The sequence below is a fragment of the Microcaecilia unicolor genome, chromosome 3, assembly GCF_901765095.1.
Source record: "Microcaecilia unicolor chromosome 3, aMicUni1.1, whole genome shotgun sequence".
Taxonomy (NCBI): domain Eukaryota; kingdom Metazoa; phylum Chordata; class Amphibia; order Gymnophiona; family Siphonopidae; genus Microcaecilia; species Microcaecilia unicolor.
Genome location: NC_044033.1, coordinates 42,484,027 through 42,507,368, shown reverse-complemented (window position 1 = coordinate 42,507,368; position 23,342 = coordinate 42,484,027). Strand labels below are relative to the sequence as shown.

At 40.8% G+C, this 23,342-nt stretch overlaps 1 protein-coding gene across 1 annotated transcript in view; it reads right to left on the bottom strand.

The window, feature by feature from the left end:
- The window catches only part of ERLEC1 (endoplasmic reticulum lectin 1), a 48,416-nt gene that overhangs the window by 5,592 nt on the left and 19,482 nt on the right, over nt 1-23,342 (bottom strand). Inside the window, exons 9-12 of the mRNA XM_030195842.1 lie at nt 16,516-16,668; nt 11,493-11,552; nt 4,069-4,199; nt 1,807-1,884 (exon numbers count right to left, since the gene is read on the bottom strand). Of these exons, the coding sequence (XP_030051702.1) occupies nt 1,807-1,884; nt 4,069-4,199; nt 11,493-11,552; nt 16,516-16,668 (422 nt within the window). The remainder of the gene's footprint in view (nt 1-1,806; nt 1,885-4,068; nt 4,200-11,492; nt 11,553-16,515; nt 16,669-23,342) is intronic.

Genomic DNA, 23,342 nt, shown 5'->3' with positions numbered 1-23,342 from the left:
TCTCGGCGAGATTCAAAATGGCCACCGAGACTTCAAGGGAAGATCGCGTGAGTAAGGGGAGAGGTGGTGACAGGGCCGGGGGGAGGGGAGGTAACCCTAGGGAGGGCGATCCCGAACTCGGAGGGAGGGCAATCCCGAACTCGGAGGGAGGGAGGGATTCGGACAAGACGCACTGGAGCACCTAGGTTTTAGAGGGAAAAAGTGCGTCTTATAGTCCAAATTTTTTTTTTCCTATTTCCCTCCTCTAAAATCTAGGTGCGTCTTATGGTCCGGTGCGTCTTATAGTCCGAAAAATACGGTAGTTAAAAGTAAATCTTTGAATTCTTATTTCAACATATTTTTATTCTACATTTACATATATTAACATAAATGTTCAAGCAATCGCAATATTTTAACAGAAAAAAATATATAATACTAAATTGAAGTAATAAATCATTTCCACTTTGTCCACAATATCAGATCCAAGTACTAGGAAATAATAGAATACCAGTAAAAAACAAAATGATATAATCAATGGGGCAGATGAGAGCCTAGTGCTCGCAGCTGATATATAGCGATCAATTATTAGGTGGAGCCAAGGTATCTAAAGCTCCCTCCTTTGAGTTAATATATTCCATCAGTTTTTTGGGCTCAAAAAATACATATTTGAATTGAACGAGAAGCTTTGAATTCTTAAAGTCCTAGAACAAAGTAGGTCTAGGACAGATATTAACACAGCAGGCCAGCAGACCAGTTAATTACTGAGTGATGTACAAAAACCTGCCGACTGAGAACATTTCTGGAAGAAAGCAGATGAAAGGAAAACCAGATTTAAACTTGAGCACTGCTAAAACAGCCATTACAGTACTGAAGTTCTAACACTAAGAGGTCCCTTTACCAAGATACGCTATATTTTATTGCAATGGCCACTTGCTAATTTCCTCATTAGCGTGTGGCCAGTACTGTGAAAGCTCTTACTGCTCCCATGCTACTCCTGTGCTAATCGGGTAGCGCATGGTAATATGCCCGTGATAACCGATTAGCGCAGGCACGCCTCCTAAATATTTTCCTGAGTTATTAAAATAGGGGGGAGGAGAATAATTAAGACTTTCCATACTGATGCAAAATGTGTAGGTATTTTACCTGATGGTTTGAAATAATCACACTCTCGGATTCTATATAGTGTGCCTAGAGATCTGCGCCAAAATCCAAGTGTAGTCTATAACGCGCATAACTTAATTAGCTTAACTCACACAGGAAAAAAGAGGACCAGTTATGGGCGGGAAAATGGGTGTTCCAAAATTTATGCACGTAGTTACAGAATATGGCCCAGTGCACCTAAATCTATGCCACATTTTTGTTGGTGTAAATGGAGGAGCTTAGTTTTAGGTGTTGAAATTTAGGCGTCTAAATCTAGGCACCGCTTTTAGAAAACGCTTAGTTGGCACTGATTTCCATGCCAATTTGTTTTAGGCTAAATATATAGAATCTCTCCCATATCGCCGATTATCCAAAACTACATGCGTATTTATAATCCCTGCCTCCGCTCAGCAAGTAAAAATACGCATGTTGTTCAGCAATGTGACTATTTTTACCCACTGACAGTCTTGTTATTTTACCCACAGAAAGGGCTCCGATTATTGCCCTGTAAACTTTTATTTCCTCAGCAACCTACAGAGAAGCACCTTGGTAAATCAGGCCCCAAACATACAGGCATAACAGTTTACAGCAATCGTTAAGTCCACAAGTAAGAGCCAGCTGGATATGTCAGCTCTTTTTCAATATATGGCATCAAACCACAGCAGTGAAAAGAAATAATGAACTTACTTCAGTTTGACAATCACCTGCCTCGGCTTTTCGTTTAAGTCACAGACATCTCCGTTGCCATAGAAATGTGATACCATTCTGTCGAATATGCCAGATGCATTACATGTCTGAACCAAACTTACATAACAGTTATCACTAATTAGACTGCCTCTGGTAGAGAAACATAACTATTACATACATAAGAATCTATTAATTCAATTCAAGTGTGAAACTTGTGATACTTAAATTTAATACACTTATGATAATGCAGAACAAGCAAGCATTATGCAAGCCTATTTAATGAACTATCCCAGCAGGCAAATACATGACAGCTAACTATCCTTAGATTGTTAGCAGATCAGGTTAACAAATGCCATTTGTGTAAATCTGCCAAAATACTACAACGTCTACACCTTGTAGTTAAGTTGTAGTATTTGCCTCTAATGGCAAACACACGACTTACACCGAGCCTTAATATCCCCTCCTATAGCCATTAATCCACAAATTGAGATGCCACCTGTCCACAGGTGTGGGGTCTGAACCATCCCAATCCTCTCCCTTCCCCACAACGCACAAAGTTGGGGCTGCTATAATCCAATCTTCCATCTTACCCCCTCCAAATCACCAAGGAAGCCCCATGGCCTGAAGTCATCATTCCTAACATCAAGAACAAGGAAATCAGCTGGCCAAAGGTGAAGAATAAGGATTCACCACGGTCTGAACTGACTCTCAAATCTCCCATTGCCTATCTCTAGGCAGATAATGTTCCCTTCAAGAGGCGCTCTATCTCATTCATTGAAATAATGATGGGGCCAGTAGAGGACTGACACCCCATCAATGAAAATACAACAAAAATGACACCAGGTGATTTCACATATAGTCTTTTGCCCTTCCAGTATGGCTTGTGCCACTCTTTAGGTTTTTTTTTTTTTTTTAAGCAAAACAAGAGGAAGTTCTTTTGTTGTCAGTGAGTCGATTTGTTTGGCCATTGGTACAAATTTGTTTGTACACTACAATAGCCCCTCTCAAATTCACCCCCTATCCAAAACACCTATGGATAGGGATCTCCCAATCCTCCATACCACCTCCTCTTCATATTTGTATCTGCCTCCACAACTTATTTTGGTGCTGGTGAGGTTAGGTGTCCTGACCCGTTCTATTCCCATTCCCAATTGGACACTTTTGAAAAGGGTTGGTCAAGGACAAAGGATTGGGGTAATCAGGATAAAGCAGCTCTTCAATCTTGACTGATGGGAAGAGAAAGAGCTACCCCAGGCCAGAAGCAGTTCTTACTCTTATAACCTGGGGTTCAAAATTTACCCCTTTATATTTAGAAAGGAACAGAGAGTTCTGGAGGGAAGGCTAAAATTGAAGCAGATAGTGATATTCAACCATTATCTGGATAAATATATTGGTCTGGGAAGACCGCATAAATAGCAACCTAAATTAAATAAGTTAGAACTGCAAATCCAGTGGTCCTACATAAATGGATAAGGTTGACGAGTATTAGGCATAAAGATAAGTTGATAAATCATGCCTGAATATTTGTGCTATGGATGTGGTTTTAAATACAGACACCTTCAATTTTTTTTGAAGTTTAGATCTTTGTTTACAAATGATGGATCGAGACATGTATAAAATATCCACTCCACCAAAGGGTATAACCATGCCCCTGTTTCTAAGAGCCATGCTGAGCCAGACCAAGGTCTATCAAGCCCAGCGCACTGTCTGATGGTGGCCAGTCCAGGTCACAAATGCAAATTCTGGGTGCTTATTTTATAGGTGTCTGTTGCCTTTATAAAATATGCATACATGTTTTTATAGGTAGCTTTGATGCACGGATCTTGGAGGTGGAGACTGCAGTCCAGGTAGGCGAAAAGAGATCAGTCTCAAAAAAAAAAAAAAAAGTGTACTTGTCTTTTAAAGAAATGTTTATGAACTGCTGGGAGATGTGTGTGATTCAGGATGGGTTTAAAAAGAAATAAATAGTCTGCCTGGGGCAGGGTTTGCTTTTTTTTTTTTTTTTTTTAAGTGCTGGATATTGCATCAGACAATTAATAACAGACCTACTTCCGACTTGGTCCTCTTATCTACACAGTGATTCTGCAAGGGCAAAATTAACTGCCAGAGTGGGAGATTTTAGAGCGCCAACCTTATACGGTTTCCAACCCATTAATGTTTTGAATACAGACTCCAGACCAACCTACCCCCCCCCCCCCCCCCCCACTACCACAGATTTTCAAGCACTTACAACAATCTCTAAAAATAGAGTCCAATACTTACTTAACTGATTGTGTGTTATCTGCTTTTGGTAGGATAGACACAGCAGCATTCTTCTTCTTGGCCCACTCTATGTGCTCCTCCTTCTTCCACGTTCCCACTACTATTGTAGTAGTTTTACCTGATTCTTTATCCTACAGGAAGATAATAAAACAGATGGTGATCCTAACAGCATCATTCACTATAGGTCAGGGGCTTTGTAAAGGGATTCCATGAGAACCACCAGGCCAGGAGACTACTGTTCCATTCCATCAAACACCCTGTTGAAGGGGGGCCATTACCATTTAAAGACGCAGCAACTGAGACTGCTGCAAGACCAAACACAGAGCACAATATTGCAGGCTCACTTATTAAAAATCATCATCTTATGACTTAGCATGAAAAAGAAGGCTACTTGAGTTATCTGAAACTTTTTAAACACTTTTCCACAATTATACAGCACCCTACACTAATGGTGTTACAAAACCTGCTGTACCTAAATTTAAGAACATAATTGCCCTACTGGGTTAGACCAAGGGTCCATCTAGCCCAGTATTCTGTTTCCAACAATGGCCAGTCCAGGTTGGAAGCACCTGAAAGAGTCCCAAAAAGTGGCAAGATACCATGCTACCAATCCCAGGGATAAGTGGCTTTCCTCAGGTCTACCTTAATAATGGTTTAAGGACTTTACCTCCAGGAATCTTTTTATAGACTTATATCTCCTCTTAGCCGTTTCTTCTCTAAGCTGATGAGCCCTAACCTCTATAGCCTTTCCTCAAGAGGTCTTCCATCCCCTTAATCATTTTGGTTACCCTTGTCTGTACGTACTCCAGTTGCACTACCTTAGGGACCAGAACTTCACACAAAATACTCAAGGTGCAGTCTCACCACAGAGCGATACAGCGACATTATGATATTTTCTAATTTGTTCTCTTTCTTTCCTAATAATTCCCAACATCCTGTTTGCCTTTGATGGCCAATGCCAGACACTGAGCAGCAGAGTAATGTATTGTCCACAAAGACACCTAAATCCTTTTCCTTGGTAGTAACACCCAATGTGGAACCTAGAATTATGTAGCTATAGCTTGGGTTATTCTTCCCAATGTGAATCACTTTGTACATGACCAGATTAAAATTTCATCTGCCAATCGGATTCCCAGTTTTCTAGCCTCCCAAAATTCCAACTCTGAATAGTTGTGTCATCTGCAAAGTTTGAACACCTCAATCATTCCCACACAGTTTATAAATATGTTAAAGCACCTGTCCCAGTACAGATCCTCGCAGCACTCCATTATTCTCCTTCCTCCACTGAGAGAATTGTCCATTTACCTCCCCCCCCCCTGTTTTCAATCCATTAACCAGTTCCTAATCCACAACAGAACACCGTCTCTCTTATGAGGGACTTTGTTAAAAGGTTTCTGAATGGGGGGGGGGGGGGGGTAGAGGATTGAACATTCAGGAAACTGGTTCAATTGTTATTAGCATATGTTCCATGTATGTTAAAAAAAGTAATAAAAATACTTAAAAAAAAAAAAAAAAAGGTTTCTGAAAATCTAAATACACTACATCAACTGGCTCCCTTTCATACCCATGTTGATTCATGCCTTCAAAGAAACGAAGCAAACTGATGAGGCAAGACTTCCCTTGGCTGATTCCATGTTGACTCTGTGCCATTAAACCATGTTAGTCTGTGTGTTTGGTAAATTTGTTATACACAGTTTCTACCATTGTACCCGGCACTGATGTCAAGCTTAACAGTCTGTATTTTCCCAATCACCCTGGAATCCTTTTTAAAAATTGGGTTTACATGGGACACCTTCCAATCTTCAGGTACTGTGGATGATTTTAATAATTTGCCTTGAGCCATCAATGTAGAAGCATGAGCTTAAAAAAAAAAAAAAAAACTGCGCGCGCAGACTGGTAAAATAATTAAACTGACATGCCCTATATTGATTTAAAATATGTTTACATTTATTGAATTTTATGTACCGCTTATCTTATCCGGTTCAAAGCGGTTTAAAATACAAATTAAAAACAAGAAAGAAAAAACCCCAAAACAAAACAAACGCTATTTCTTTCATAGGAAAGCCTAAACAAACAGAGTAACACTTAAAACAGAATCTCAGACTTAATACCATATTGCATTACATGTGTTCCACAGAATCGCAGATGTCACCCCTTCATAATAGCCCAATTTTCAAAAAGCCTGTATAAATAAAAACATTTGTAATAAAACTTTACAGTTTAAAAAAAAATAAGCCTCACCTCTGATCACTTTAGGCAGATCATTTCACAAGTATGATGCTCAATAAAAGAAGGCCCTTTATTCCCCTATGGAATACATGTGATGAAGATGGACTTTCAAAATTATTATATACAAGCTTCAATAACTGCACTACTAATGGAGTGGAGGAGTGGCCTAGTGGTTAGAGCACTGGTCTTGCAATCCAGAGGTGGTCGGTTCAAATCCCACTGCTGCTCCTTGTGATCTTGGGCAAGTCACTTAACCCTCCATTGCCTCAGGTACAAACTTAGATTGTGAGCCCTCCAGGGACAGAGAAATGTCCAGAGTACCTGAATGTAATTCACCTTGAGCTACTACTGAAAAGGTGTGAGCAAAATCTAAATAAATATTTGAGATTCTACATGGAATGTTAATGTTGCTATTCCACTAGCAACATTCCATGTAGAAGCCTGCTCTTGCAGATCAGCAACCCGCGCAGGCTTCTGTTTCTGTGAGTCTGACATCCTGCACGTACGTGCAGGACGTCAGACTCACAGAAACAGAAGCCTGCGCGTCCACAAGGGCAGGCTTCTACATGGAATGTTGGCAGTGGAGGAGTAGCCTAGTGGTTAGTGCAGTGGAACATGGAATGTTGCTACTATTGGAGATTCTACACAGAATGTTGCTAGTGGAGGAGTGGCCTAGTGGTTAGAGCACTGGTCTTGCAATCCAGAAGTGGCCGGTTCAAATCCCACTGCTGCTCCTTGTGATCTTGGGCAAGTCACTTAACCCTCCATTGCCTCAGGTACAAACTTAGATTGTGAGCCCTCCTGGGACAGAGAAATATCCAATGTACCTGAATGTAACTCACCTTGAGCTACTACTGAAAAAGGTGTGAGCAAAATCTAAATAAATAAATAAATAAATTAAATAAATACTAGTGGCAGCAGGCTCTATAGAAGAGTCACAAACTTACAGATGATGAATAACTACAGGACAACATTTTCAAAAGGAATATGAACACTATAGGATCGAGTCTGGAGTGGACTTCAAAAACAACTCCAGTAACTGGGAAGTAGGACCGGTGTTGGGCAGACTTCTATAGCCTGTGCCCCCAAAACTAATTCACAGCTGCGGACCAGCCAAAAAGCCAACAATTGAAAATTCTAGTTGGAATTATACCATACCATTCAAAGGCTGGATCTACAAATGATTTTATAGCTTAGTATTTATCTTGTTGAAAACGCATAGCTATCAGAGGAGTCTGCAGCATCACAATGGATGTGGCCTTCTTGGAACAAATAAATTCAGATTATGGAAGAGACAGTAGGGTTGAGGAATATGAGAAAAATAAAAATAAGGTGAATGCGATCAAAATTCCATATTTCAGGGTCAGACCAGGGAAACTTACTTTCTGAGAATTAACTATGTTCTGCTTTAAAGACAACTTCCTAAGTAATATTTTAAAGAAAAAGTAAGGGGTTGATATTTAGTGGGACATATTGGGCAGAACATCTCTTACCCGGCCCAGTCCCGCTGGCCTAGTCATACCCAGATTTTCAGCAGCAGTTAGTGCTTCTGAAAATTTGGTCAGACCACCTTGGCACCATCTGGGCAATATTGGTGCAGTCTGGGTATGGAGTTGAGAGAAAGGCTGTCCTAACTTTACCTGCTCTGGACATTTGAGGGATACAGCAAGTAGAGAATTAGATTAGATTGAAGCTCTATCCTTCTAGAGGTAGGAGAAATGTATGAAGGAGTCTTCCATATAGAGAGCTGCAGTTCCTGCAAGAGGTCATGTTTTAAGAGTGCTATCACTTCTTTTTATGGCAGTACATAACTGCAAGTTGGATCTAAAGTCTCTCATTATCCTAAAGTTTTGGAAGAGGTTAAGGAGAGTACTTTATTTAGCTAAAATTGGCTGAACTCTTCAAATGACTTGTCCTCATGCTTACCAGAAGGTGAGAGAGATAAGCTTGTAGAAGCTGCATTAATAGGAACTAGGTCCCATTCATGAGAACAAGGAGAACGCCACAGAAAATGGAACTGAATTGAAGGAGACAGAGTGCCGAGACCACAAAATTTGAGGGGTGAGGGGAGCTGCCTGTCCTGTCCATGTATGGTCTCTGTAATTGGAGGAGCTCCTGCATTCAAAATGGTAGCGCAGTCCTGCACAAAGTTAACAACTGTATAAGGGTAGAGACAGAGAGGATGGTTCTGCAGCAAGGGAAGACATAGGATAGCTTGGTTTGGCTTCCACTGTTTAGCTAGTGGGGCATCCTTTACAGAAAGGTGGTCTGACCTAGAATGTTTGGGGAATTGATTTTTCCTAGTGAAATTGAGAGGTCTTCTCTTTCCCTTTATCAGTATGGGTTCCTGATTTATGGGAAAAGCATCTTCTTCTGTTTAGTCCCTTGAGTACTTACATTGACCTCCTGAGGAGAATGCTCTATTGAAATTAATGAGGAAGGTTTAGGGGGGGTGTGGGGGGGGGGGTGGAGGGTAGAGTGATGGTCCTGATTTTTCAGGCCTTGCATTCTAGAGTCCCTAGCCACAGGCAAGATTGGCTCTTGTTGTACAGCTGTCTGCTGACTGACTAACCTGGAGGTTCTTAGCTGAAAGGCACTCTGTGAGGCAGGGGATGGTGACACATTGCAGCAGCAGGGACTGACAAAGCCAAGACATGCTCAATGAGTGAAGAAAACAAAAATGAAAGTGAACCATGCAGTCGAGCCCCGACACGCTAAAATTAAAAATGAAACTACACAGAAAACAAGTTAATTTGTGAGGAAAACCCTGAAGCGCTCTGAGAAAAGGTACAAACATGCTCCGCAGAGGTTGAAGATGAGCAGAAGGGAGAGAACAAGTCAATCTGGGAACCTCCGTGCATGCTCAGATACATCAAACTTTTGACATCTCTGAACTAGCAGACTTTTTCCGCACAACGGGCTCCACCTGCTGACATCACCTTCGAGAATGCCAGCATTTCCCTGTAGAGTCTCTGGAGAAAATAAGTTACCAATACAGAGCCAAATACAGTATACTGTACCGGAAGTTACATAGTTTGGGTCAAAAAAAAAAGGGGGGGGGGGGGTGAAAATTTAATAACCTGAGTCCCTAGAATGCTATTGCTAATATAAGAATACCTGATGGCAGGTCAAATTTTAAGGCAGAGGAGATTGCTCATTTATCACTTTACTCCTGATCATACAGAGTTCTATAATAGTCCAAAATAATTTGTCAAGGTGATAAATGATTTTTTTTTTCAAAAAAGTTAACATTTCACACACTTGAAGACTTTGAACTACCCATCATAAACGCAGAAGTACAGTAGTAAAAGTTGTAAAAGAACATAAGGCAGCTAAGGCTCCTGGCCTCAGTGAACAGGAGAGGAATCCTACGAAATACTAGCAGACTTAAAAATCTGACCCATTACAAGCAATGCTCCAAGGAACAGAAGCCCAGGCAGACAAAATATAGCTCATAATTATTCCAAGCCTGAAAAGAAGCCAGAACATGAAAATTTTGACATCAATATTGGCAAATAAGCTCAATCGATACCCTGTCTGGACCCATACATCAGGATCAAGTGGCTTTGTCAAGGGGAGGATGTAGCTAAAACAATGAAAACGTCTATGACCGTGCAGGTTAAGAAAGCACTAAGATGGCTCCTTAAGGGAGGTAGTGTTCTGCTAAGGATCCTAGTTCCACAGTTTATCTTTTCATAGTTATCTGGGGTGGACTCAAGGTTTCTACTGTTCCACTTTTAATAGGGATGTCTGGGTTTTAATCTTTCACTGTGCCGTATCAATTTTATTATTTATATGATGATGATGCATATTTAAGTTCAAAGTTCAAAACATATACCGCAAACCATAAAGATGTATCTAGGTGGTTTACAGTATAAAATAAAGGGAGGGAGGGTATCAACCAGGACAAAACAAATCAGAAGAGCAAAATAAAAAAAAGGAGAATATTAATACAAATTTGTTTTCTGAACAAAGAGGGGAAAAATATGGAGCACCACGCTACTGTCAGTGAACAGGAATTGGGCACATTTAGACAGGTCTAAGTTAAACAGGTGGGAAGGCCTAAGCAAGAAATGGGTTTTAACGGACTTTTAAACTTCTGAAAGGAGAGTTCGGATCTAAAGGAAAGTGGAATATCGTTCCAAAGGGTAGGGGGTAGCAGCACTGAAACAGGAATCTTTGATATAGCCAAGACCGACATGAGTGTATGAGGGCACAAACAGAAGATGCTGTAAGGAAGGGCAGAGGGCTCTTCAGGGATATAAGGAACAAGGAGACTAGAAATACGAGAAGACCAGAATATAAAACCTGATGGACGATGGTCAAGCACTTAAAGGGGATCAGGTATGCCACAGGGAGCCAGTGTAATTTATAATCCTCTTTGTTCATCACATTGGCTGTCGAGGCAGAATATAAAAATGCATGTAAAATGTTACTGCAGATTTCTAACTTTCAAAATTTCTGAAAGGAAGGTAATGCCTCTGCTCTTACTTTTTGAGGAAAAGTATCCGTGGACTTTTGAAGCTATGTGGCCAGTATGAAAACTACCCTCCATGTCTGTGCGTACTCAATATCTACAATGAAAGTTAACTTTAGGACAGTTATTTGACCAGAGTTATGTGGATGACCAGCTAGCTAGTGCCAAGCATCAGCAATGATGAACTAAACTACCTCTGAAAATGCCTCGTGCCACCTCATTTTGTCCATATAAGTTTTGTGCACATTAAATTTTAACCATGAAAGTTTGTGCAGCGATTTCCTTCAGTTAGCTAGGCAAAACGTTGTTGATATCAATTTCAAAAAGGGACCTTAGCAGCACAAAGAAGGAAATGAACACAGATTAAGCAAAACCTGCGATAATCCTTTTCTGCTGACAATTGTTTCAAAGTAAAGAAATACATGAATTAAAAAAAGGACAAAACATGAAGCATGGTTCAATAGTTGTACTATATCATTTGAAAACACAGACTTCTCTATTTCTTAGCAAAGCCTAAAATGCAAAAAGTTTAAAGATGTAGGGAGAGGTATGCCGACATCTCATGAATGATTTAGGTAGAAAGATACCAGTAACTTTACAATATATATTCAGCTTTTTCTTAAATATGTGACTTAGACATTAACTAGACCTTTCTCTTCTGGCAAAATATAATCTCAAGGAGCCATCTAGTGGCCCAACACTAGCAAGTCCAACTTACTTCATGGTACTGATGCACATATTTCCCATAACAGAATTCATACTTCCACCAGCCAACACCCTGAAAAAAAAAAATCAGAAGAACCTCATATTAGTCAACTTCTTTTCTGGAGAATACCTATTCTTTGTGGTTTGTACACCTTAAAATGGAATGAAAAGTCCAAATACCTTAGGACAGTGCTCATACTTTTCATGGCTCATATTTTCATGGCTACAGAAAGCACACGACTCCCAAAGCCTACCATGGATTTGTGCTGCTGTTCCTGGCCTTACAATGTTGGCTGTGATGCTCTTATCCCTAGCTTTCACTGGATGCCTAGTTATAGTGCAGACCCAACAGAAGGCTTGGGACAATGAGTGGGTTGTTTTTTTTTTGTGCTTACTCTAGTCACAAACCCAAGTACAGATTCTGTGATCCCATTTCGGGTCCAACCCCACAGTCGTGGAAGCAACTCTCTCTCTTTCTCCTTGGTATTCATACCTGTCGTCAAGAGGGCTGCCACTGCAATACCTGGGTTGCAAAGAGGATTGCGTGTGCAGAGTGTGTAGGCGGTATAAAACAGAGCAAAAAAAATCTCAACAGAAAAGTATAGTAAAAAAAAGGAACTGAACACCTATAAATTATGTTCCTCACTGGTGTCGTTTCTTACAGCTCAGTACAAAATAAATACAGTAACAAAAATATACTCAGCCTGGGCGACTTAAAGAAATGTAACTTGGGTACAGGGAGTATATTAAAAACAGACACACACGAATTCAAGATATGCTCCATTTACTCAGTGTTATCTTTATATTAAACAGACAAATTAGAAAAACAGATCCAGGATCTTAAAAAGTCAACTTTATTTAAAACAAAAATTTAGAATACAAATGGGCCTGATTTTATAAGGAAACAGAGAACAAGAAACAGCAATTAAAATGATGCGTTTTACTACTGTTTGACTGGCTAAGAAATTGCTTGATAAAGACCCTTCTTGAACTGACCAAAACATATATTGGTAATGGGCAGATCTCACTGGGGACACAGTGCAATAATGATTACCCACTTGGAATAGCCAGTAGGAAAAGAGGAGGTGACGATGCCTGGTAAGACCTCATTTAGAATACTGTGGAGAATGCATCTTCAAAAAGATATGAACAGGATAGAGTTTGTCTCGGCAGAAGGCAGCTACTAAAATGGTCCATTGTTTTCATCATAAAGCATGCTGTGGAGGACTTGCAGCCCATCTGCATATCCTCACAGCCTTCTCCGGGGTGACTCCCAGGTCCACCCCGATCCACCCCCTTTGCTCGAGGTGCTGCACCAAAACATCTTTAAAAAACTATTTTTTCTCTGTTATTTCTTATGTCTGTGCATGGAAATTAAGTTCACACATATTCATTATGGATATCCTGAAAACCAGACTGGCAAGGGGTAGGACTGGACTTAGGCAACACTGTTCTAGGTGACTCATTTTAGGCAATAGAGGCCACCACAACTGGAATATTATGAAGGGCACCCTCTACTACTACTAATCATTTCTATAGTGCTATTAGACGTACGCAGCACTCTACAAATTATATGCAGGTACTTTCTCTGTCCCTAGAGGGCTCACAATTTAAGTTTATTGTACCTGGGGCAATGGAGGGTTAAGTGACTTGTCCAAGGTCAAAAGGAGCTGCAGTGGGAATTGAACCCAAGTTGCCAGGATCAAAGCCCACTGCACTAATCATTAGACTACTCCTCCACTACCCTCTAAGATGATATACCTCCCTTCTTAAGTTCCCATAAAGTTGAAAAGGGACCCTTTTATGAATCAGGATAGCTAGCCCCACTTTCTTTTTTGGAGCAGATTCATAATACTGCCCCAACCCAGGACATTTTCAATTTCTGATGCTCTATATTTTATATACATTTTTTCACGGAGAGAGTGGTGGATACTTGGAATGCTCTCCTGCGGGAGGTGGTGGAGATGAAAACGGTAACGGAATTCAAACATGCGTGGGATAAACATAAAGGAATCCTGTTCAGAAGGAATGGATCCTCTGGGCAGACTTCTACAGTCTGTGTCCTGAAAACTGGCAGATACAAATCAAGGTCAGATATACATAAAAAGTAGCACTTATGAGTTTATCTTGTTGGGCAGACTGGATGGACCGTGCAGATCTTTTTCTGCCGTCATCTACTATGTTACTATATCAGTCAGTTTAGTCTCTTGAAGGCCCGCAATCCCCACTTTGGATCTGGATCTGGCCAAAGCCTGCAATATCTTAGATCTCTTAAAAGGCAAATCTTAAAAGGAGAAATTCCACGATATCACCCGACACCCCAGTCAAGAACCATCACACTCAATACCTGTCCGTCAAGGTGCCCAGCCCACACCCCAACAGGCCCACTCAAACAGAGAACAACAAGCTCTAACTGACCCCCCGCCACATACCTATAGATAACCATCCACCCTATCACTAAATAACCTCCTCAAAGCCCCAAATACCTCCTATGCCCACCCTACCAAACACCCCTCCCCATAACCCCCTCACCCCAAGCATACTTCACACTCACTCAAACTACTATCATTGCTTCATGTGCCCAGCAACCCCCCCCCCCCCCACCAAAGATCCACGCAGACCAGTCCAAACAGGTCCATTGTTGGCTGTGCATCCCGCTGTCCAATGAACAAAAATTGACAAAGCACTGTCCTCTGATGACTGATGAATCTGGCACAGTTCAGTATTCCTCACTGCGCTCAACCAGACAACTCCAAGACAAAGAAAAAGCGCTGCAGTTTGAATCCTGCAGTAGACAGTCAGGCTCGATGGTCAAACAGTTAAAACGAATCCAGGCTTAGGAAGTAATAGCAGGCCACATGTCAAGCCATTGCACTACCTGTTTGAGCCTCCTCCACAGTGGTAAAAAGGTGAGATCTGCTCTCGTAGAACAACTGCAGGGTGGTTGGATATTGCAATATAAAAGCGCAGATTCAGCGCAGCCGGTCTTTTACAAATATCAGCAAAGATTCTCCTCTGAACTGCCACATGCACAAAATATTGAAAATGCAGTAATGTTCCGATTTTGGTGCTGTAGCTCCTTTTTTAGGTGATAAGAGTGCAAAATATGTCCTTTGATCACAAAGTTCAACATACAGGTGATCACAACACGACTAAGCCATGCGGCGCCCTCCACTCTCCTGCCCACACGCTGTGCCCGCTCAATGTGCATCGGGCAGAAGTTCCTGCAGCCAGCCAGCCCAGCCTGCCCTTCAGAAAGCTCAGCAATTCACCATCCTTGAGCGACTCGGGAAGGCCCACGATCTGGACATAATTCCTTCTAGACTTGTTCTCCAGGTCATCTAAATTTATCTGTACAGGTCGCCACTGCCTCCCACAGCTTTTTCTGTGCTGCCATGACTGCATCCTCTGCCTCATTCACTCACCGCTCAACATCTGCTACTCGATTATTAAACCAATGACTGCAGGTTAGCATTCATGACAGAGTCTGGGTGCCAGTGCCACCACCACAGCATCGATACATTTTTGCAGAAGCACATCATTTCACCCCTGATGATTCCTCTGGGGCCTCCAGCATCTTTGCTTCCCCCACCTCTGGGGCCCCGAGCTTGTGTCTTTTTTCACCGGCTTCCCAGACATATCAGCTGCCATTTTGAGCACAAATTTGTCTATACATGAGTAGAGAAGCTCGGTGTGACAATTAAATCCTTTATAGTTGCCGATTATAGCTTGATGGATCCAGGAGAAGGAAGTAGGCTGGAGACCCAGACCTTTTGTTTCCCCAATAAAAGCATGCTTTCCCTTGCAATCTTTGAAATGACAGGAAAGTGACAGTAACTTATTTCCCTTAGGCTAGCCTGTAGGTGTTCCACCCTTGCAAAAAACTGTAGGCTCAGACAGCATATTTCTCAGGATTTTCCAGGATTCGTAGGCTTGTTAATATTCTGTACTGTGAATGGAATACCCTGGGTTATCATCTGTTGTTGACTATGAGCTCTAGGAGGGAGTAGCCCAAGTTTGCTAAAAGCCTCCATTAATGAATGAAATGTACAGCCGATACGGTGCACCATCCAGTGTCTTCTGAAAAATATCCTGCAGTCAAGACTTACCACACACTGGCTAATGAAACATTAAGAAAGGTAGTGTTTATTGTACAACCTCTTTCTCTTTTCCCAGTTTGCAAGTTAACTACAATAAAAAAAATTACACTGAACCACCTGTTTAGTTAGCTTCATGTATGTGACTGGTCAGGTACAATCCCCAGGTTTTGTGTGGGTCCCTGTGTTCTTAGAATGCACTAGGAAATAGCCTGTAGGACAGAGTACTTGCTCAGAAGAAAAACAAACTTGCTGGGTGGATAGTTGGCAGTGGAAGAGCAGAGTCTTAGCAGCACAGGTTTAACCCTTAATGGGTGTAGGGGCAGCACTGATGGATTACACGACATTTCGATTCTAGCATTAGCTGGGCACCAAAAGGAATGATGCCTTTCTGCCACCACTGGATGTGAGCTATTTCAAATCAAACAGAGCAGGAAGGAGGCTGATGGGAGGGGTACTACTTGTCTGCATGTAGAAAATAGTGGAGCCCAGATCCCATCTTGCTTTAGGCCCAGAGGCTAATGCAAAAAAAAAAGTTTTGGATTCGTGTAGTTACATTTCTGCACTAATCTCATTTTAATATTAAAGAAATTAACACATTTTCTGCATCAATCCACGTGGATGTTGCATTAATGCAGACTAATGTATACATATTACACAAGGTTAATACTATGTTAGCTTTATATACACTTTAGCACATTGTTCCTTAAATATTGCTCTTTATCTGTGCAACATGAAAATGAAGCCAGAGCTCCCACATCAGAAAAGGGAACCATTTCTAAAAAAGTTAAAAGTAGTTAGAAATGAATAGAGCTTTAGTTCTGTTTACTGTAAAAGTCCATCTCAAATCAGTTAAGGAGACACTCGTTGAACAATTTAGAAACACCTGCTTTCCCCCTTCTAATACAGATCAAGAAAAACATATTCAGTAAGTCTTACCCCATGGAAGCAATAAGAACCACTGAGAAACTCCTTTATAAGTTGGTCATCAGTGAGCTTGGAAATGTGGCCTGTGATCAGTGACTGCTGAGTTCCAATATTAATGGATTTTTGGACTGGGAAAATTTTTTCTTCCGTTGCATGCATTTCTTCCTGAAAATAAAAAAACATGACATCACATTATCACTAAGCAACAGTGATGGGCGCCAACTACTTAAACAGCAGTTTAACACTACAATTACTTAACTAAAAAAGTATTAACATTTTTCTTGTACTAGTTTAATCTCAAGAGACAACTAGTAGTTAACTACTTCAATGGCATTACAATTTGCCATAAAATCAATTGCACACCTATTGCACTTAGGAAGGAATGCATTTAATGTTTAAAAACAGAGCTGATAAATTAACTACTGCTAAATACTTTATGATTACTCTGGTTTATGTTTAAAGTTTCAGAATTCTCAATATGTCAGTTCAGTTTATACTGCAGAAAAAACAGCTTCTCAAAGCTATCATCACTAAAAGGTCATTGCCGTGGCACTAAAATTTGTCCCGAGCAATTGAATAATCATTCTACTGCTGCACTGCTGGGAAGTGCAGCATTGGACTTGATAGAAGCTTTTACCACTTTTGAAAAAATGCAAGTAACTTGTTTGTGGAAGTGTCTGAACGTTCCAGGTAATGATCAACTTCTTCCTTTGTTCCAGATTTGGCTGCTGGAAGGTAGTTCTTTGCAGTGGCTAGAAAGCCAAAGTCTTCCCCTCCAGTAGTAGTCCTGACCTGTGAATCAGGTACAAGTCTCTTCCTTGGAGGCTCACTCCTGCACAAATGAAAGAGGAACTACACCACTAGCTCTGACTTTCGTCTCTGTTGCAGCCACAGCACAAATGAGTAGCTGCGCCTTCATACCGTTTTTGGTCTAGTAGATCGCGCAACTTGAACTTCAGAAAAAGCATCACTTCAATATGATAATCATCATCTTCAAATACCGGACCACACCTGGAAACACTTCCTTTTGTCAGAGCTGTGATTAGTGACTGCATTGTCTTACACAAGCTCACATCAGTCAGTTCCTGTAATTTTGACTGAATTTCCATTATCGTGGGGATTACATTTCCAGTATAGCAGAATATCAGTTGCAACTGACAATGGCTTCACGATGCCGACATAGTTCCTCAGAACACCAGTTCAATATCAGTCATCAGTTCTAGTCCTATTTTTTTTTGTTGACATTCCCATGTCTGTTCCACTCCAAATTGTAACCAGTTGATTGGTGGCTAAGTAATCTGGAGAAGATTAGACAGTGGGGCTCCCAAGAGGTCTGTGGTGGGACTGCAGGTTTTCAACATGTTTATAAATGATCTAAATATGGGAATAAAGTTATTCAAAGCTGTCAAATCACAAGAAGATTTTGAACAATTGCAAGAGGACCTTACGAGACTAGGAAACTAGACAGCCAAATGGCAAATGACGTTTAATGAAGGAAAGAGGAACCCAAACTATAGTTACATGATGTAAGATTCCACACTAGAAGTCAACGCCCAGGAAAAAGACCTAGGTGTCATCACTGTTGATATGTTGAAATCCTCCGCTCAGTGTGCAGTGGCATCTAAGTAAACAGAATGTTAGGAATTATTAAGAAAGGAATGGAAAACAAAAAGTTATAATGCCTTTATGTCACTCCATGGTGTGACCGCACCTCGAATACTGTGTGCAATTCTGATCACCGTATCTCAAAAAAAGTTATAGTGGAATTAGAGAAGGTACAGAGAAGGGTGACGAAAAATGATAAAGGGGATGAGATGACTTCCTTATGAGGAAAGGCTAGGGCTCTTCAGCTCGGAGAAAAGACGGCTGAGGGGAAATATGATAGAGGTCTATAAAATACTGCGTGGAGTGGAATAGGTAGATGTGAAATTGCTTGTTTACTCTTTCTAAAAATAAAATAAGGGGCACACAATGAAGCTACTAAGTAGTAAATTTAAAACAAACCAGAGAAAATATAATCTTCACTCAACATGTATTAAACTCTGGAATTTGTTGTCAGAGAATTTAGTAAAAGCAGTTAGCTTAGCAGGGTTTAAAAAGGTTTGGATAATTTCCTAAAAGAAAAGTCTAAGCGCCATTATTAACATGGACTTTGGAAAATCCACTACTTATTTCTAGGATAAGCAGCATAAAAATCTGTTGTACTCTTGGGATCTTGCCAAGTACTTGTGACCTGGATTGGCCACCGTTGGAAACAGGATACTGGGCTTGATGGACCTTCGGTCTGTTGCAGTATGAAAAAGTTTATGTTCTTATGATTGAAGAATGTAAGACCAGCCACCTCTTCAACATTTGCATATTTGGTACTCTGACTGCATTGCTCAGAACCTATTCTTTCCCCATGGCACTGTCAATCAATTGCTTGTAGCGCAAATCTTTGTGTGCTTCACGGCTGTCAACAGCTGCTATAAGATTGAGTGTGTCACTGACTCCAACTGGTTTCACAAGCATAAGAGATGTACCAATGTCATCTGTGCACGATTTATCGACTGCATCAAACAGAGATCTGACATCAACTGCTTCGACCACCTCTAAGGCTGTTGGATTCTGTTGAGCATGGACTGCTGTTCTCTTCATTGCCACCAGCACAAGGTATTTTGCAATATTTGCTGCATGGTTAGTAATGCAGCAGATGAAGTTATTATTATTTATTGCATTTGTATCCCACATTTCCCCACCTATTTGCAGGCTCAATGTGGCATACAGAGTTTTGTTATGACATAGTCATTCCAGGATATCAGATACAATTGATAATGTACAAAGATTAAGTAAGGGAAGAGAGAAGGAAGGTGTTAGGCAGGATAGTATAGAAGGTGGACTTTAATAACTGGATGGGTTGGTGAGGTAGTTTTGTAAGGCTATGGGTTATCTTTGTAGGCCTTGTTGAAGAGATGTGTCTTCAGAGATTTGCGAAAGTTAGGTTATGTGAAATTCCATGAATAGTTCAGCCATCATTTGAGCAATCTTCTCCCCAGTGTGGGAATGTTTAAACCTTCGAACAACCAAAGAATGGGAATAGCACAATAGTGTCTCCTTGTTTATGTGATGAACGGTCATTCCAAGAAAACTGAGCTTCTGGTTGCCGTTACAGAAACTCCCCTGTTGTAATTCTGTAATAAGCAAGTTCTCGTGAATGTCATAGAGCTTGTTTAAAAACCTTGTGTTAGATTGAGTCTACTTCGGACGGCAGGCATACATCGCTGGAAAAACATTCTGAAACCACTTTGTTCAGCTGTTGCAAACGGCATCATTTCTTCTGCGGCCATTAACAAGACTTCATGATCAAACTGTTTCTGTGAAATAGTTCCTCGTCTGAGCAGACAGCTGTTGAGCAGAACTTGGTGGCCCGATTGCTTATCTCCTCCAGCACTCTGCTTCTTGCCATTCTTCATTACTGTTAACTGAATAGCCTTGAATCTTGCACAATGACTAGGATGTTGTTACGGCTTTAATGCGATGTTTTGCATACAAGCTAATTTATGGAATTTAGACTAAACATCCTTAGTCTCGATGAAGAGAATATCATGCATAAATGAAGGAATGCAATTAAGTGTTTTTAAATTCCATTACATCACAACTGAACTGCAACAGGATTAGAGACTTAGAGTCCTGTTTACAATGGCACACTAAAAATTAGCGCAAGCTAATATTCCTATGGGCATTTACATGGTTAGTAGTCGCTAAAAACGCTAGCACGCTTTTGTAAACAGGGCCCTCAGATTTTTAAATCATTTGTCAGATAGTTATAAATTTTAATACATTGCATATGTTGGTAAAATATGTCCTGTCACCACATTTTAACCTGCTGTATAAATGAAAATTAAATGAAAATGAGACACTAACAAGCAGACAATCAGTACATTGGTAGCCTACAATACTCAACTTGAGATGCTTGATGAAGTTGGTGCTTGAAGTGATATTGCCACTGATCTCGCATCATACATTTGCTACAAAAATTCTCTCATCCTGTTTATCACTTTTCAATCTCGGTTGTTCACAAAATGCCCTCACCACTAAACTATCCATTCTGGCTTATTTAAACAGTAACTGATTCCTTAAATCAAACACTAGCTATACCATATTCCATGCTCTGAAGGTACATTCCATAGATTGATTATACATTGGAAGACTTAAAAGGGGAAGTCAAAGTGGTCTACTGTTATTTCACCACAAATTGTGCAGGGCCCCTGTCACGAAAACACCTAGCCACCTGCCTGGGTCTACCCCGCAGCCACTTGAGGGGAAGTCAAAGTGGTCTACCGTTAAGATGGGTTATTTCACCACAAAATTGTGAGGGGCCCCCCATCATGAAGACACCTAGCCACCCGCCTGGGGCTAACCCATGGCCACTTAGAGGGTGCACCCTCCTCCCACCGACTAGGTCCTAACCGCCTCTGGGCAAGTCGTTCGCTCTCAAGTTATCCCCAGTGATTTCTAGGTTACTGGAAACCACACTCCCAGTGGTCCCACAGTTCCCAGAAAGCACTCACAGACCCAACACACAAACCATCAGGATTTTTAATTAGTTCAAACAATAAGGGGCAATAAACTGAAAATGTTTGCCTGAAAAATCAGAATGAACAGAAAAGGTGCAATCATCAAAACAATAATAGGTTACTGAAATATGGATCAATAACAACACTAACTAAACCTCTGTATACTATCTACATAGTACCTGGGGAGATCAGGACATATAGCTGCTCACCAGTTATCAAATATAACTGTTTTTACAGGGCTTCAGCAAAGAGCTCTCTCTTCTCCCTGGCTGAAACTGGAGCAAAAGCCAGTAGATCCTGGGTAACTTCAAACTCCAGGCCAATCAGGGCCCAGAACAACAAGTTTTGAAAGTAGGTGGCCACATTACTGCAGGTCTTTTCTCTGTAACAGCTTTAAAATTAAACAAGCATCCCTGCTGGCCAAACTACAGAAATACACTTCAAGAAATAATACAAATTACAGGCTTAAAGCCCACTGTTTTGTCACAGCCTCATTTTTTGCAATGAGGCCCTGTGCTAAAATAGCATGATGAGGTTAAACACCATAATAGTAGCACCCCCCTTAGAGCTATAAACTAAGTGTTGCTCAGTTTCCATGCTCTGAGGGCTTTTGCTTTCAGGCTAGGATGATAAGACTGGACGCTTGCAATGCCAATGGGACTGCTAAGCCCTTTAATGGAAAGAACCAGTTTTGATGAGGACAGTGGGGTGCTATGAGAATCATCATGCCTGGCCTCTGTGGAAACTTGTGTATAATCTTTGCTATGAGTGGGATTGGAGGGAAAACAGAGCAGAGGCAATCCCAGGTTATTGCTAGAGTATTTGTCAGTTAATCTGGGGATGGGTTGTCTGAGCAGTTAAGTCCAGACTATAGAACAGATAACTGTCTTGTTCCTGAGAATTTATGCAAGGCTTTTTGAAAATTCTGCTAGAAGCTTATTGCCTAAGTAGGGAAAACAGGTACCCATCTCATGGACACTGGTCCAGATTTAAGGACCATGAAAAGAATGGCAAAAGAAGTGGAAGGTTGAGTGGGTGAATCCATTGAAGGCAAGACAAGATGAAGGGTATGCCCTACTTGGTGGGTAGGAAAGGAAAGCCACTGAAAGAGGTTTAGATCAGACAGAAAGGATAAGAAATATCGATGTGAATATTGAAGTCGCTGAGAATTAGCAAATTCGGAAAATGGACTGTTGCATCTGAAAACAAGAATTTCACTGGTCTAGGGTTAATGAAGAGGGACAGTAGAAAAGTAAAACAAAAATCGGAGAAGGCACACAAATTTCAATTACTAGAATTTCAGTAAGTTACTAGAATAAAATAATGGCTAGACCACCGTCATTTCTACAGGATCTGGAAAGGAAGACTGCCTCCCTGACAGTTTTGATACTTTCACATAATTAGCTTTCTTCCCCTCTTCTTAAACATATTTCAGTAAGACAGTTCAAAGGTTGATTCTGGAGGACACAAAAAGTTACTCACAAAAGTGTGGGTTTTTGGTTTTGTTTTGTTTTTTTGCACAAGGACCTGCAATTACACAAACCTGCCAGAGCTGAACGAAAAGTCTGCATGGAACACAGGAAAAGCATTTCAGAAAGCAAGTGGAAAAAAAGGATAGGAAACAAAGGAAAATTGAACAACTGAAAAGTAGAATTCCTTTATTTTTGGAGAAGGACATTTATAAGAGTACATTTCACACCAGTAAAAGTAGCAGAAAAAAAAACAAATATGAACAATGGCAATCAAGCCAGTAATCTATTAGCCAATACCTTTTAAGGTTAAATTGGTTTTTAGCTTATGTGGCTTTATTTAACCTGGGAGAAAGATTATGACCAGCGATGCTAAATGGATAGGTGAGGCAGTCACATCCTATCAAAATGTATGCGCTTCTGAATTCAAGAACCAGCAATAGAGAATTTTTGGAGACTATAAACCTCCCATCTGCGATCTGCAGCAAGCTCTTTGGAAGTAAGTTACATAAGGTCAGGCAAAAGCCCTGGAGATGAGCATAGCTTAAAACTCTTACAAAGCATTTCCCAGATAATTACCTCCAACATCTTAGAGGAAAAACTTTTACCTCCAAAAATGTACCAATTTATAATAGAGCAGTGGTTCCCAACCTGTGGTCCACAGGATACAGAAAAAAAGGGGGAGAAAGTATTTTCATGCTTAAGCCATGCGAACAGAATACAGAGGCCCTGGGAATGGAAGGAACAGCAGTTGTGCAAAGGGGACAGAAACTGATGGGAGAAACAGAGGACCGATTGGGGGAGGGGAGGGGAA